The 14,788-nt window shown below is 43.4% G+C and overlaps 1 protein-coding gene across 1 annotated transcript in view; it reads left to right on the top strand.

Moving 5' to 3' along the window:
• LOC139259393 (ral GTPase-activating protein subunit alpha-2-like) overlaps window positions 1–14,788 on the top strand; it is a gene marked incomplete at both ends in the record, with an annotated part of 117,663 nt that overhangs the window by 83,175 nt on the left and 19,700 nt on the right. Inside the window, one exon of the mRNA XM_070874859.1 lies at window positions 1,739–1,969. Within this exon, the coding sequence (XP_070730960.1) occupies window positions 1,739–1,969 (231 nt within the window). The remainder of the gene's footprint in view (window positions 1–1,738; window positions 1,970–14,788) is intronic.

The following is a 14,788-nucleotide window of genomic DNA, read 5'->3' as shown; positions in this document are numbered from 1 at the left end:
GACTCCCCCCCCCCCCCCCAAACTTGAGACCCTCCTGAAACCCGCTCTTTGCAACTTAGCTGAGTGCTGATGCTCATTCCTTCGGCCTCTTACCGCCCGAAATTATGCATGCATTCGGTGGCTAGCTACTGCATCCCATCCGTTTTGTGCGGACAACTGACTGGGGGCATGTAGATGAGGCCCAGCAGTTAAAATCTCCCGAGCCTCATGCTGCTGAAGTCAGGGGGCTTTGGCCTCATGCCCCCCCCCCCCCCCCCCCCCCGCACACCCGCCTGATTTCTGCTCCGGATTAAAATCAGGCCTCAAGTGTAATCTTCAACTGAAGTGGGGATAAAGAATGAGGGAAAATTGAACCCAGGTTTCCAGATGTAATTTAAACCCCCAGTTTAAAGCCATACATTCTATCCTTATTTTTATGTAAGATTTGATGATATACCATTGTACACCACCTTCTATTTGTACAGCACGTTTTTAATTTACTGAAAATATTGTCAGCATGCCCTTCCTGACAGCATTTACTATTATAAATTCCTATATTCAAATTTATAATGAAAACTGCTTATGCAAACTTGTCGCACTCTAATTATATCTTCCCGCATTGGTGGTGCAATGCCTCCACTGGCAGCAAGGTGCAAGCTTACATAGGCAGTTTCCATTCTAAATGTGAACATAGGAATTTATAATGGGAAAAGCTGACAAGAAGGGAGTGCTGATGGAATCTTTTTAATATATTAAAAAGACTGTATACAAGGGTGCTGAACATTCCAGTTGAGAAGGATAATGTACAACTCCTTTGTGACTTTTAAGTATGCTATTCCCTTTGGCAATGCAATGATCATTGTATTAATTTGATAGTAATTAAAGGCACTTTCCCTTCTAACTGAAATGAACAACAAAGCAAATATATGTTTTGGCATTTGAATTTTGCTGTAAAATTTGAGCGTCTAAAGGCGTTTAAATAAGAGCTGTTATTTTGATGTAAATGTAATGTTTTCTTCCTAAATATATTTTTAAATCCAATTTCTAAAATGCTTTATTTTTGCACTATACATTACTTTGGGAATCAATTCCCTAATCCAGCCAGGTCAACTAGAATATATGACTTGTTAGCAAGCATTTTACAATCATTTTACCATCTGCTGCATAGGAAACTGACTCAGGCTGCCGAGCTTTTAAGTTGGCAGAATTTCACTAATATCAGTTATAACATCAGCTAAGTAAAGAAGTGCATCTTGTTTAAATAGGCGAACTCTTTACACAATTAGATTTGCTGCATGAACCTAAGGGCTACCCACTACCAAGCATCTCTGGCAGTAAATGATTTTAGAGCAAGGTGAGAATTTTGGCTACTTCAGTACATTGAATACACAAATTAATTGAATTCTAATGATCGCAGTTGGTTGCTGCTGGTTGCTTGGCAAATGTATTTTTGAGTATTAGACTTGCAACCAGGAGAATCAAGTTCAAAATCCACTCTGAAATGATATTCACACTTGAGCTTCCCTTTGAGAATGAGTTTCATTCGTTGTCTTATGTCTGATAGAGGGAATAAAAACTGTTGGAATGTGATCTCCCTATACCATTCAAGCATGCCTCACATATTGATCCAACTTATGTTGACTGTTTCTGGGCGAGATGGCAATGGCAGCAGGTCCTGGCTTCCTACTTTAGGACAATAGAGGAAAAATGTATTTCTCACATTAAACTTCTGTTTTTGATTTTCTTGCTGGATAAGCAGTCAGTGACTGCGAACCCATCAGCTCAGGAGAAAGCCATTGAGTTGGAAACAAATGGGTCCTCCGAACAGGATCGATCTCACTCCAACAGCAGTACTCTATCTGACCGAAGACTCAGTGCCTCCAGCATCTGCAGCATTGAAGAGGAACATCGGCCAGTCTATGAGATGGTTCAGAGAGTACTACTATCCTCTCAAGCTAATGTGAATTTTATCAATGAAGTGTTTCACCAGGTTAGTGCGTGTATTCATTAATTATTAAAAAAAACTTCTGATTTACTTATTTTACTTCTTCATCCTGTGCAGTGTACTAACGATTGAGAGAGAACTGTGATCCTTTTTTCAATAGTTAAAACTATCTTCATAAAAAGCAAAATTAGTTTCCATTTTCCAAACACTAAATGTTATAAAGGGTGATGTAGCGATAGACAATCAGGCTGCCACAATCTTTTCAGCGGTGGAGATTTTGAGCGGTTTCAATAGCACAGCTGCCAGACAGAAGCATTGACTTGAAAACTCTTCTGTTAAGTGTTTAAGTAAATGTCACTGTTAAAATAGATTATGGCAAATTGACTGCATTTACATATTGACTAACTAAGATGAGAGCATTTGATGCAGTGATTGTGTGGGAATATCTTGTGAAAATACTTGGAAATACTTTTCCACTAGTATGATACTGCAGCGCAGCTTCAGTTGATTTTCTTGAGCGACAAAAATGCTCACTTATCTAGGTAAAAGGCAGTTACAAGTTTGGCAATCTAACAACTAAATGAACCTGTGTGGCATTCATACCCCTTTTTGACATATCCTTCATGTATTATGTCACAGTGAGAGATCTATGGGGTCGAAATTGCCCATCACTGGATTTGCAGCATATAATTCGAATTAGTGATTAGTTTTGTACCGGTATGGGAAACGCCGGAGCCGGCAGGATTTGCCCTCTTTTAGGGGAAAAAAATGGTGTGGGTTGTAATGGTGCGTTCTTGTGGCGCTCCTGGGGCGCCAGCAGCAACTCAAAACGCAGCGCTGATGATGTCACTGACACGCCGCGTCATGCCGCCACGTCGCAACATCCCTCCCCTTCTCTTAAAGGGGAGGGCTGCTGCGATCTGAGCAGCACCTTCAGTACCTCCCACTAGGCCACCAGGGAGGATGTCGGTCGGGCCAGAGTCCTGGCACCCAAGAAGGGGGTGCTGGAATGCTTTTTGATGGCACAGCCGAATGAGTGACCGCCATTGTTGGGCTGACTGAAAAAAGAGTTGGGCCTACACAAAAAAGATGGTGGCGGCCCCTCCCCATTAAGGACGGCTGGGCACTACAACCACCACAGTTGGCCACCACAGCTTAAGTGGCAAAAGAGCATCCGGGAGGGCGCTGAGCACCTCAAGTCTCGTCGTCGAGAGCATGCAGAAAACAAGCGCGGGCAGTGGAAGGAGCGTGCGGCAAACCAGACTCCCCACCCACCCTTTCTTTCAATGACTGTCTGTCCCTGTGATGAGACAGTAATTCCCATATAGGACTGTACAGTCACCTGAGAACTCACTTTTAGAGTGGAAGCAAATCTTCCTCGATTTCGAGGGACTGCCTATAATGATAAGCAAACCTGGGTCAGATGTAGTTTGGAATAAAAGCAATAGGAACAAGATTAGGCCATTTTATCCCTCAATCCTCTGCCATTCAATGGGATCATGGCTGATCTGTGACCTAACTCCATATATCTGCCTTTGGCCCATATCCTTAATACCTTTTGGTTAATAAAAAATCTTATCAATCTCTGGTTTAAAATGATCAATTGAACTAGAATCAATTGCTGTTTGCGGAAGAGAGTTCCAAACTTCTACCATCCTTTGCGTGCAGAAGTGTTTCCTAACTTCTTTCCTGAAATGCCTGGCTCTAATTTTTAGACTATGCCCCCAGTCCTAGATTCCCCAACCAGCGGAACTAGTTTCTCTCTAACTTACCTTATCAGTGCCCCTTAATATCTTGAAAACTTTGATCAAATCGCCCCTTAATCTACTAAATTCCAGGGAATACAACCCTAGTTTGTCTAATCTCTCTTTATAATTTAACCCTTGGAATCCAGGAATCATTCTGGTAAATCTAGGCCAATATATCCTTCCGAAGATGTGGTGCTCACAGTTCTCCAGGTGTGGTCTAACCAGGGCTTTGAATAGCTGCAGCATAACTTCTTATCCCCTTGTATACTAGTTCTTTAGATCCAAAGTAGATGACCTCACATTTGCTACAGTTTCACCCATTCAATTAATCTATTATTTCTTTATAATGTTGCGCTTCCATCTACATTGCTTACAATGCATTTTTGTGTCATTGGCAAATTTGGATATGTGGGTTTCTATCCGTCATCTAAGTCGTTAAATAATACTGTAAATAGTTGAGGCCCCAACACAGATCCTTGTGGGACACTACTAGTCACATCCTGCCCATTAGAGTACCTGCCCATTATCCCGCCTTTCTGTCTCTTGCCCGTCAGTCAATTTCCTAATCAAGTTAATAATTTGCCTTCAGTCCGTGAGCTTAACTTTAGCTGGCAGTCTCTTATGACTTCTGGAAGGCTATATAAATAACATCCATAGACAGTTCCCTGCCCACTACTTTAGTCACGTCTTCAAAAAATTCAAGCAGGTTCGTCAGGCATGACGTACCTTTCACAAATCCATGCTGACTCTCTCATCAGCTGAAAAAGTTCAAGGTTTTCAGTCACTCTATCCTTAATTATAGACTCTAGTAATTTCCTGACAATAGATGTTTGGCTAACTGGCCTATAATTCCCTGGTTTCCCTCTCATCTTTCTTAAATAGCGGAGTGACGGGCACAATTTTCCAATCTAAAGGAACGATTCCCGAATCGAGAGAACTTTGGAAGATTATCTGCAATGATCTCACCTACTTCCTTTATAACCCTAGGATGAAAACTATCTGGTCCTGGGGATTTGTCACTCCTTAGTGCTATTATTTCTTTCAATTCTGTTAATTTGCTTATGTTAATTTTTGTGAATCCAAAGCTCCAACTATATGTCTCGGCCGTAGAAAATAACCCTTTACAAAAGTCTGACCTTTCCATTTCTGACAAAGTGCTAGCAGTCTGTTCCTGTATGAATATTGCTGAATTTTGCTGTGGACATTTAATGAAGTCTGAGATTGTCAAGATCCATTATACTTTGGATGTTTGTACTTATGAGTGGAGACTTCAGTTCTTTCACTCTGTATTGAATTGAGTGAAGGCCACAGATGCTGAAACCTAGATGTGATTATATTCTCATTTGTGATGAAAGCCAGAAGTTGAATTTCTAATGTCCTCAGATTTTATTTGTTCTTGAGATCTGGGCTCAACCTTGGTGTCATATTTGACCCTGAAATGAGCTTTCAACTACATATCTGCGGCATAACTAAGACCGCCTATTTCCACCTCCATAACATCGCCCGTCTCCGCCGTTACCTCAGCTCATCTGCTGCTGAAGCCTTCATCCATGCCTTTGTTACCTCAAGACTTGACTCTTTCAATGCACTCCTGGCTGGCCTCCCACATTCTACCCTACGTAAAGTAGAGCGATCCCAAAACTCGACTGCCCGTGTCCTAATTCGCACAAAGTCCCATTCCCCATCACCCCTGTGCTTGCTGACCTACATTGGCTCCCGTATAAGCAACTCCTCAAATTCAAAATTCTCATACTTGTTTTCAAATCCCCTCTTTCCCCCCCCCCCCCCCACCACCACCGAGATATCTGCACTCCTCTAATTGTGTCCCCTTGGGCATCCTTGATTATAATCATTCAACCATTGGTGGCCATGCCTTCTGTTGCCTAGGCCCCAAGCTCTGGAACTCCCTGCCTAAACCTCTCTGCCTCTCTACCTCTCTTTCCCCCTTCAAGACACTCCTTAAAACCTATCTTTTTGACCAAGCTTTTGATCACCTGCCCTAATTTCTCCTTATGTGGCTCAGTGTCCATTTTTTTGTCTCATAATACGCCTGTGAAGCACCTTGGAACGTTTACTATGTTAAAGGCGCTACAGGTGCAGTGTCCAGAATTGGGGACCGAGGCCGTTCTGGATTCTGAGTTTTTCCAGACTTTGGATCGTCTTTCTAACATCATAAATCCAGAAACACCCAAGCCCAGGTTTGGGTATTTCCGGATTTCAGAACATCGGGGGTGGGGGGAGGCGCTATTTGGGCAGGGCCCCCGCCGCGGAGGAGGTGTTTGGGCAGGGCCCCCGTCGCGGAGGAGATGTTTGGACGGGGCTCCCATCCAAAGGAGATCCCGAGGTAAGGGCAGCGGCAGTGAGGTGAGGCCAGCGGCAGGACCCCGAGGTCGGTAGGTCCGGATTCCGGAACATTTTATGGATTCCGGATGACCCTACCACCGATCGGTCTGGATTCCGGAACATTTTGGAGCTCCGGATTTTGGACGCTGCTCCTGTATATAAATACAAGTTGTTGTTGTTGTTGTCACCAGCACAGCAGCATTTATTGCTCATCCATAGTTGTCCAGTGGACATTAAGAGTCGAGCATGTTGTGCAGGACTGGAGTCAAATATAGACCAGGCCTGGCATGGTTGGCAGCTTCCCATCCCTGAAGGGTATTAATAAACCAATAGATTTTTACGACAGTCAAGCATTTTTCATTGTTTTTTTTAAACTGGTGCTAGTCCATAAGTTAGCAGATGTATTGAATTCAATACGTGGTGGGATTTGAACTCATAACCTTGCTAGTCCAGTGTCCTAACCACTAGGCAAATGTAGAATGTGGAATATGAAATGAGCGTGGAATATGTAAATGTAATTGTATGGCACTCTTGTCATGTGTTGTAAGTAAAATATATTCATTACATTGTGAAGTCTCAGTTCAAAATACTGATTGAATTAAATCAGCATAATAAATTATGCAAATGCCTACATAAATGTGATAAATAATGAAAAGGTTTCTTCATGTGTCATTAGCTCATCACAGCTGGAGCCTAAATGATCTTAATTATTTATTTCAACTTTATTTCCATTATTATGTTTGTTTGGCTTGAATCTGAGTGTGGAACTGTAGTTTTCATGATTATAGAACTACTACTTCACAAATGTGAAAACTTAACTCTATTTTGTCATGTAAAAAGCATAAATATTAACAATGTTACAGAATTTATAAAACTACTGAAGGTTCGAATAGGTTTTTGACACAGGATATTTATTGGATTTACTTCAACATGACATCCATAAAAATTGGGTAACTCAGTTACAGGGAAGATGTTCTATTTCTAATTAAATTGATGTGATAAAAATAACATTTGGGAAACTTCAGAAATCACAATCCCTGGCAATAAGTACTCATAGTTTAAATGCCTCGATATAGGGTATAGTTTTTAGTAACTACTTCCCAGAAGCTGAAGCAGCCTACAAGAAATGAAAATATTCATAGCTTAAGTTGCACGGCTGCCTTACACTTGAACTTGTTTGGTTAGTTTTATCAGTTGTCCAGCCCAGTAAATGAATTGTTGTATGCAAGTCTCTTGGGGTGAGTGGTGAGTTAACTGACCCTATCCCATTTGTCTCCACCTTCTTCTGTAATACATATATATAAAACATAGGATTACAGAATGATCAGAACAACTGCACTATAATACATAGGGGCAGCACAGAGATTCCCCATACCCTAATATTTATTGCAGCAGCCCTGCTGAAACATATAATTATTAACACTCTGAAGGAATGTGTACAAAAGAGTGTCAGCTGGTAATATTCTGAGTGTAAACTCTACAGGCACTACAAGTAATTTGCAATGTTTTACTGCCTACTATGTTGACTTTCCTGGAATGGAGTAGACCATCCTCATAAAACCCACTAGTCAGCATGGCTTTGGATTATATGGAGTGCAGGAGAAAGGAATGGATTTTCTCAGTAACCCGATGAACTGTATTACAGTGTCACTTTTGATGATACCCATTAGGTCAGTGATGAAGGTGAGAAACATAATTGGGCTGAGCATGCTTTCATTAAGGATGCCTGCTTATGTTGTGGTGGCCAGCATCCATTTATCATGACCTGATGTTTATGTTTCAGAGGAAGTCCTGCATAAAGTGCCATTCATTAGATATAGTGCAAGAGGCCAGCTTGTCAATATGCTATACATTGTCCAAGGTTTTTGAAATATTCAGGACGGCAGCTGAAACTTTGTACAGAGTATAGAGAGACTTTTTCCACTTCAGGACAAGAGTGCTGCAAATTAGCTACATTCGTCCAAATCCAACATTAGTGATTGAGATATTATAATCCCATCCCTTTCGCTATGGCTTTCCTGAGCTGTGACATAATTGACAGAGATATTTGTTTGGTGTAGTTGGGTTTGACTTTGATCCTTTCTTGTGGATAGGTTTGTTTACCCTTCAGATGGAGCAACATCTTTTGTCAGGAATTATTGAAATGGATGAGTGGCGGTGAACTAGTTTGACAAAAAAGATTAAACTTTGAAACATGATTAACTGCTGCTGTCTGCCTTGTAACCTCTTTTTTAATTATTTATTCGTTCATGGGATTTAGGCATCGCTGGCAAGGCCGGCATTTATTGCCCATCCCTATTTGCCCTTGTTGTGGTGAGCTGCCTTCTAGAAGCGCTGCACTCCGTGTGGTGACTTTTGTCGTAGCGGTTTGGTACAACTGAGTGGCTTGCTAGACCATTTCATGGGTAGTTAAGAGTCAACCATGCAGTCCCATGTAGGACAGACCGGGTAAGGATAGCAGGTTTCCTTCCCTAAAGGACATTAGTGAACCAATTGGGCTTTTTACAACAATCGGTAGTGGTCACCATTACTGATAGTAGCTTTTTCATCCCAGATTTATTTAACTGAATTAAAATTCCCTCGGCTGCTGTGGTGGTATTTGAAATCATGTCTCCAGATTATTAGTCCAGGCCTCTGGATTACTAGTGCAGTAACATAACCACTGCGCTACCGTACCCCACTGATCACAGACTGGCCAGAAAAGTACTCTGGCATTACTAAATCTATATTTTTCAGGTAACATTTGGACATGGTTCATCTTAGTGAGGTGCAATTTTATATTTTAATAATCTACAATAACAACAACTTGTATTTATATAGCGCTTTCAATGTAATGAAACGTCCCAAGGCACTTTACAGGAGTATTATGCAATAAAAATTGGACACCGAACCACATAAGTAGAAATTAGCGCAGGTGACCAAAAGCTTTGTCAAAGAGGTATTTTTTAAGCAGCGTCTTGAAGGAGGAAAGAGAGGTGGAGAGGTTTAGACAGGGAGTTCCAGAGCTTGGGGCCAAAGCAATCTAGTCAAAAAATGAGACATTAACCAATATACAATAATATTGCACCATATTAAATGCTTTGTTCTCCATTTAACGTGAAAAATCTGAAACTTCACTTCATGACATCAGTTCTTTCTGACCATGCTATTCAAAGGGCTAGAAATTCAGTTTTCAGCGAAAACGGTATTTTTTTCCCAAAATTACCGTTTTTGTTATCGTTATCGTTATCATTATCAGGCCGGAAATTCAACCTTTAATTTGTGCAGTGATAAAAAATTATCGTTGCACAGCGATTCGCGGCGCAAATCGCGATCCTCGCCAACTTTAGTCTGAGGCCGATTCTGCTGTGACAGAGGCCTTGGGAGGGTGAAAAAAACACCAAAAAATAAACTGGAAAAAAAAAATACACAAAACTTATACAAGACACTTATCTATCGAATCGTTGAAAAATAACTTAAAAAAATTAAAACTTTAACTTACCTTTTTGCAGGTCTTCATACTTACCGCTGCTGGCAGGGCTGCTACGACAGGATTTTCCCTGTCGGTATTCTGAGCACAGAATACGGGTGTGGAGAGAGCCAAATTTTTGGCAAACGCTATTTCGGGTCTTGCACGGCGGCATTCCTCCGCCCAGCGGTACGTGGAAAGCGCGCCGCACAACATCACCGAATTTCCCGCCGACCGGGTTTTTGCCAAAAAAGGTGAAATAGTACCAAAAACCCGGTCGCAAAATCGCTGAATGTCTAGCATAGTATTTTATCCAAGTGAGTGTTAAATGTATGTTGATTGAGAGTCAGGTCTGAATCAAATAACTAAGTCTGGCTAAGCTTGCAGCATAGTGCTGAAAATTTAGCGACAGTCCTGAACTTTGTGGCATTTACCAATATTCAGGAACAATTAAACCTTTTCAGAGGTTTCCAAGATTGAATAAAGTATAAAGTGTATCTTACAAGCTCGTGAAGGACTTCTTTTAAATGGAATTGCAGCACCCTCTAGTGGAGCAGTCACACTGAAACTATGTGCTCACAGAAGAAATAGGAGCAGGAGTAGGCCATACGGCCCCTCGCCATTCAATAAGATCATGGCTGATCTGATCATGGACTCGGCTCAACTTCCCTGCCCGCTCCCTATAACCACTTATCGTTCAAGAAACTGTCTATTTCTGTCTTAAATTTATTCAATATCCCGGCTTCCACCGCTCTCTGAGGCAGCAAATTCCACAGATTTACAATCGAGAAGAAATTTCTCAGTTTTAAGTGCACGGCCCATTATTCTAAGATCATGCCCTCTAGTTCTAGTCTCCCCCATCAGTGGAAACATCCTCTCTGCATCCACCCTGTCAAGCCCCCTCTTAATCTTACACGTTTCGATAAGATCACCTCTCATTCTTCTGAATTCCAATTAGTAGAGGCCCAGCCTACTCAACCTTTCCTCATAAGTCAACCCCCTTCCAGAATCTTCCAGAATGTGACATGCCTAAAGTTCCTATGTGCAAATAATTTTGAAGGTGCCAAATTAAATGCCAAGTTAAATGTCTTTATTGTAACTGAACAAAATCTAGATTGTGAATAACCCCAAATTATAATTTAAAATCGGTGAGCTAAAGTTGACATTATTGATGGAAAAAGATGGGATATACTTTAATTAAGGCTGAACAACTCCATTGAACTGGGCAAGGCAGTATATCATCTTCCTACTCCTACCAATGTCTTTAACCTCTTCCATTTTTGAAAGGGCCTAGTTTTCCTTACAAAATCCTACATCAAGCTCCGTTCTCAATTGACCTCCTCCATTCTATATACTATAACAGAATGCTCCTGAGCCTGGTTTTTACCCTGGCTCCAGTGATAACTTCCTTTCCAAGCTTTCCTGGTCTTTGGCCCAAATGTAAATTCACTCCTACTTCAAAGCACTATTGTTGCAGTGTTTTTCAGGAAGTGCTGTCTGTTTTTAAACTAAGTACAAGACAATAGATCATCAGATAATTAAAATAAATTACATGGGTGATTTAACCAGATATTTGCTTGAGCTTTAAAAGCTTGGGGCTGTATTTTCGGCTTTAAAGATTTCGGGGCGTTAATGGCAGCGGGGAGGTCCTGATACTGCCTGGAAAAAGTTTGCGCCTCTGTCAGCAAAATTGGGCAGCTGGACCCTGAAAGTGGGGTGGATTGGTAAGTGACGCGTTGCACACCTCTCTTAGGGCACCAGGCCGGTTGAGCATGCGAAAATCCCGAGCTAAAGAGCCGGCCTCGGAGTGCTGTAAGAGAGGCCTGGTGAGAAAAAAAAACCCACAAAAAACATTCCCAATAAATAATTCACGCCACCACAACTTAAATCGCAAAAAAATAAAATTAAAAAATCACACTTACCTGAGGTCGACATTACTTAGCTCACTGCAGCTGCTACAGGTCGGACCGCGTGTTTTTACAGGCTGTCCCAGCACGCAGTGCTACGGGTCGGGCGGGAGGCAAAAATTGATCTGGTGTCGCAACCAGCGCAGTTGCACACCGGCTCGCCTTTTCTGGACGGTAATGCTCTGCGTCCCACCGAAACTGGCACCGAAAACCCCCGCGGGGTGCTGGAAGCTGGCCGCCTGCCCAGAAGAGCTTACCATCGCCCCTCTGGGGAATTCAGAGCTAATAACAACCCGAAAATCCAGCCTTTATAGTTTAATCTTTCAAAATCTGTAGCAATTAAAATATAATGGCATATAATTAGGTTAATTTTCCTATTATTTTGGTATATGAAGCTGATTAAGTAGTTTTAGTGTAAAATTCCATTTTTATTCAAGGATTAGAGTTTTCCAATTAATATCAAATGTATATACTAATAAACTATATTACCTAATGAAAAGCTTAATCATTTTATTGTTTAATTGAAAGAAGTTGTGAATGTACATTGCTAAATTGTTGAACTCTAGACCAGTAAGCTTGAGTTTTTTAAATCCCACTATTGTTTGGCAGTAACACCTAGATTTTATCTACAGCACAAGTTGCTGTATTTGGAATGGCAATAGGTGTTGAGCAAAACTTGTTGGGGAAGGGAGAAAAAGGAGAAAGTCTCTTTCTGGATTCACAAGGAAATGAAGGCCATTTAGCCCATCTAAACTGACATATCCAAAACGGCCCTACAGTTCTTTTATCATCCAAATACCTGAAAGGTCCATATTTATTGATCAGTCTGTATGAAGAAGAGCTTCCTGAGATTGACCCTAAATTTGCCTGTTATTGGTTTTAATTTGTAACCCTTGACCTACTGTCATGGTTTGGTTTGAAATACTGTTTCAGAATTATCTTTTCTATGCAGTTTACTGTCTGATACATAGATTTCTAAGCAGTGTAATTAATTTTGTAACATATAGGGCCCAAGTTTCCACACGCGCCTAGAACGGCGCAGTCCCGACCTGGACGCCCGTTTTTCGCGCCACAAAGTGCGCCTAAAAAAATTCTCGGTATTCTCCACCTACTTGCAGGTCCTCTGGCCCTCGGCGCAGCCAGTACGAGCTGTGCGGGGGCGGAGCCAGGTCCCTGCACTGAAAACAGTGCCGGGACCTCTGCACATGCGCGCTATAGTGGGCGCGCAAGTGCAGTAACTCCAGGCGCCGAACTATGTGGGAGGGGCCCGTAGCTCGCAGCCCCTAGCCCTGGCTGAATGGCCTCACTGGGGCTGCGTGAATAAGGCTCCTCCCACGGCCAGCTCCTGCTCCCCCCCCCCCCCCCCCCGACCAGACCCGACATTCGCTCCCCCCCCCCCCCCCGCCTCCAGACCAGACCCGACACCCGCCGCCCCCCCCCCCCCCCCGCCTCTGGACCAGACCCGACACCCGCGCCCCCCTCCCCCCGACTGACCTGACTCGACCCGCGCTCCTGTTCCCGCTCCCCGACTCGACCCGCGCTCCTGTTCCCGCTCCCCGCCCCCCCGACTGGATTCGACCCGACCCGCGCTCCTGTTCCCGCTCCCCGCCCCCCCGACTGGATCCGACCCGACCCGACCCGACCCGACCCGCGCTCCTGTTCCCGCTCCCCGACTGGACCCGACCCGACCCGCGCTCCTGTTCCCGCTCCCCGACTGAACCCGACCCGACCCGCGCTCCTGTTCCCGCTCCCCGCCTCCCCGACTGGACCCGACCCGCGCTCCTGTTCCAGCTCCCCGCCCCCCCGACTGGACCCAACCCGACCCGCGCTCCCGCCCCCTGACCCGACCCGACTCCCGCTCCCGGACTGGATCCGACCTGACCTCTTCCCCCCTCTCCCGTCTCTCTCTCTCTCTCTCTCTCTCTCTCTCTCTCTCTCCCTCTCCCTCTCCCTCTCCCTCCCTCCCTCAGTCTCTCCCTCCCTCCCTCCCTCTCTCCTACCCCCCCTCTCCCTCCCTCTCTCTCTTTTCCCCCCCCCTCTCCCTCTCTCTCTCTCTTTTCCCCCCCCCTCTCTCCCTCTCTCTCTCCCTCACCCCCCGTACCGAACCGAACCTCCCCGACCCGACCCAACCCAACGCCACCTACCTGTAAATCTGGTGCCGGGGACAGGCCCTGCCCGAAGTCTCGGGCCGGCCCGTTTAGCCTTCGGTCCCGAAAGGCCTGCCTGAAGCACTTTCACACAGGTAGGAAGATGGTTTATTTAATCTTTTCTTTGCTTATAAATGTTTATTCAGGTTGGATTTATTTGTATAATATTCGTATAAGTATAAATAAGGATTTATTGTAGAATTTAATGACTTCCCTTCCCCCCCCCCCCACCTCGTTCTGGACGCCTAATTTGTAACCTGCGCCTGATTTTTTTAATGTGTAGAGCAGGTTTTTTCAGTTCTACAAAAATCTTCACTTGTTCCATTCTACTTTAGTTTGGAGTACATTTTCACTGTGGAAACTTTCAAATCAGGCGTCACTGGCCGGACACGCCCCCTTTTGAAGAAAAAATTCTGTTCCAAAGTAGAACTGTTCTACCTGACTAGAACTGCAGAAAAAAAAATGTGGAGAATTGCGATTTCTAAGATAGTCCGTTCTCCACCAGTTGCTCCTAAAAATCAGGCGCAAATCATGTGGAAACTTGGGCCCTTCATCTTGAACCTCTCTAACCTCCCAGGTGTCTCTTGACGTGTAGGGCTATAACACCTCCTTTGCTCTCCATTTTTTCTGACTTGCTAGATCCTTGTAAATTGTATTAATTACTATTCCCTCTGTCACCCATGTTGTCGAAGCACATATTATATAACCAAGAAACAACATTTACTGATCTTTAGAGGTACTTTCAATTTTTGGGAGAGAAGGGATAAGAGTGGGAAAACAAAGCCGATAAATCCCCTGGAACTGATGGCCTACATCCTAGGGGTTTGAAAGAGGTGGCTATAGAGATAGTGGATGTATTGGTTGTCAACTTAATTCCATAGATTCAAGAAAGGTACCTGTGGATTGGAAGGTAGCAAATGTGACCCCACTATTTAAGAAAGGAAGGAGAGGGAAAATGGGGAACTACAGACAAGTTAGTCTGACATCAGTCATAAGGAAAATTCTAGAATCTATTAAGGATGTGGTAACAGAGCACTTAGAAAATAATAATAGGATTGGGCAGTCAACACAGATTTATGAATGGTAAATCATGTTTGACAAATCTGTTGGAGTTTTTTGATGCTGTAACTAGCAGTATAGATCAGGGGGAACCAGTGGTGTAGTGTATTGGATTTTCAGAAGGCATTCGATAAGGTGCCACACAAGAGGTTATTAAACAAAATTAAGGTTCATGGAATTGGGGGTAATATACAAGCATGGCTTGAGGATTG

Source organism: Pristiophorus japonicus, unplaced genomic scaffold, assembly GCF_044704955.1.
Source record: "Pristiophorus japonicus isolate sPriJap1 unplaced genomic scaffold, sPriJap1.hap1 HAP1_SCAFFOLD_994, whole genome shotgun sequence".
Classification (NCBI taxonomy): Eukaryota; Metazoa; Chordata; class Chondrichthyes; family Pristiophoridae; genus Pristiophorus; species Pristiophorus japonicus.
The sequence above is the reverse complement of the archived record's forward strand: the minus strand, read 5'-3'. Positions and strand labels throughout refer to the sequence as shown.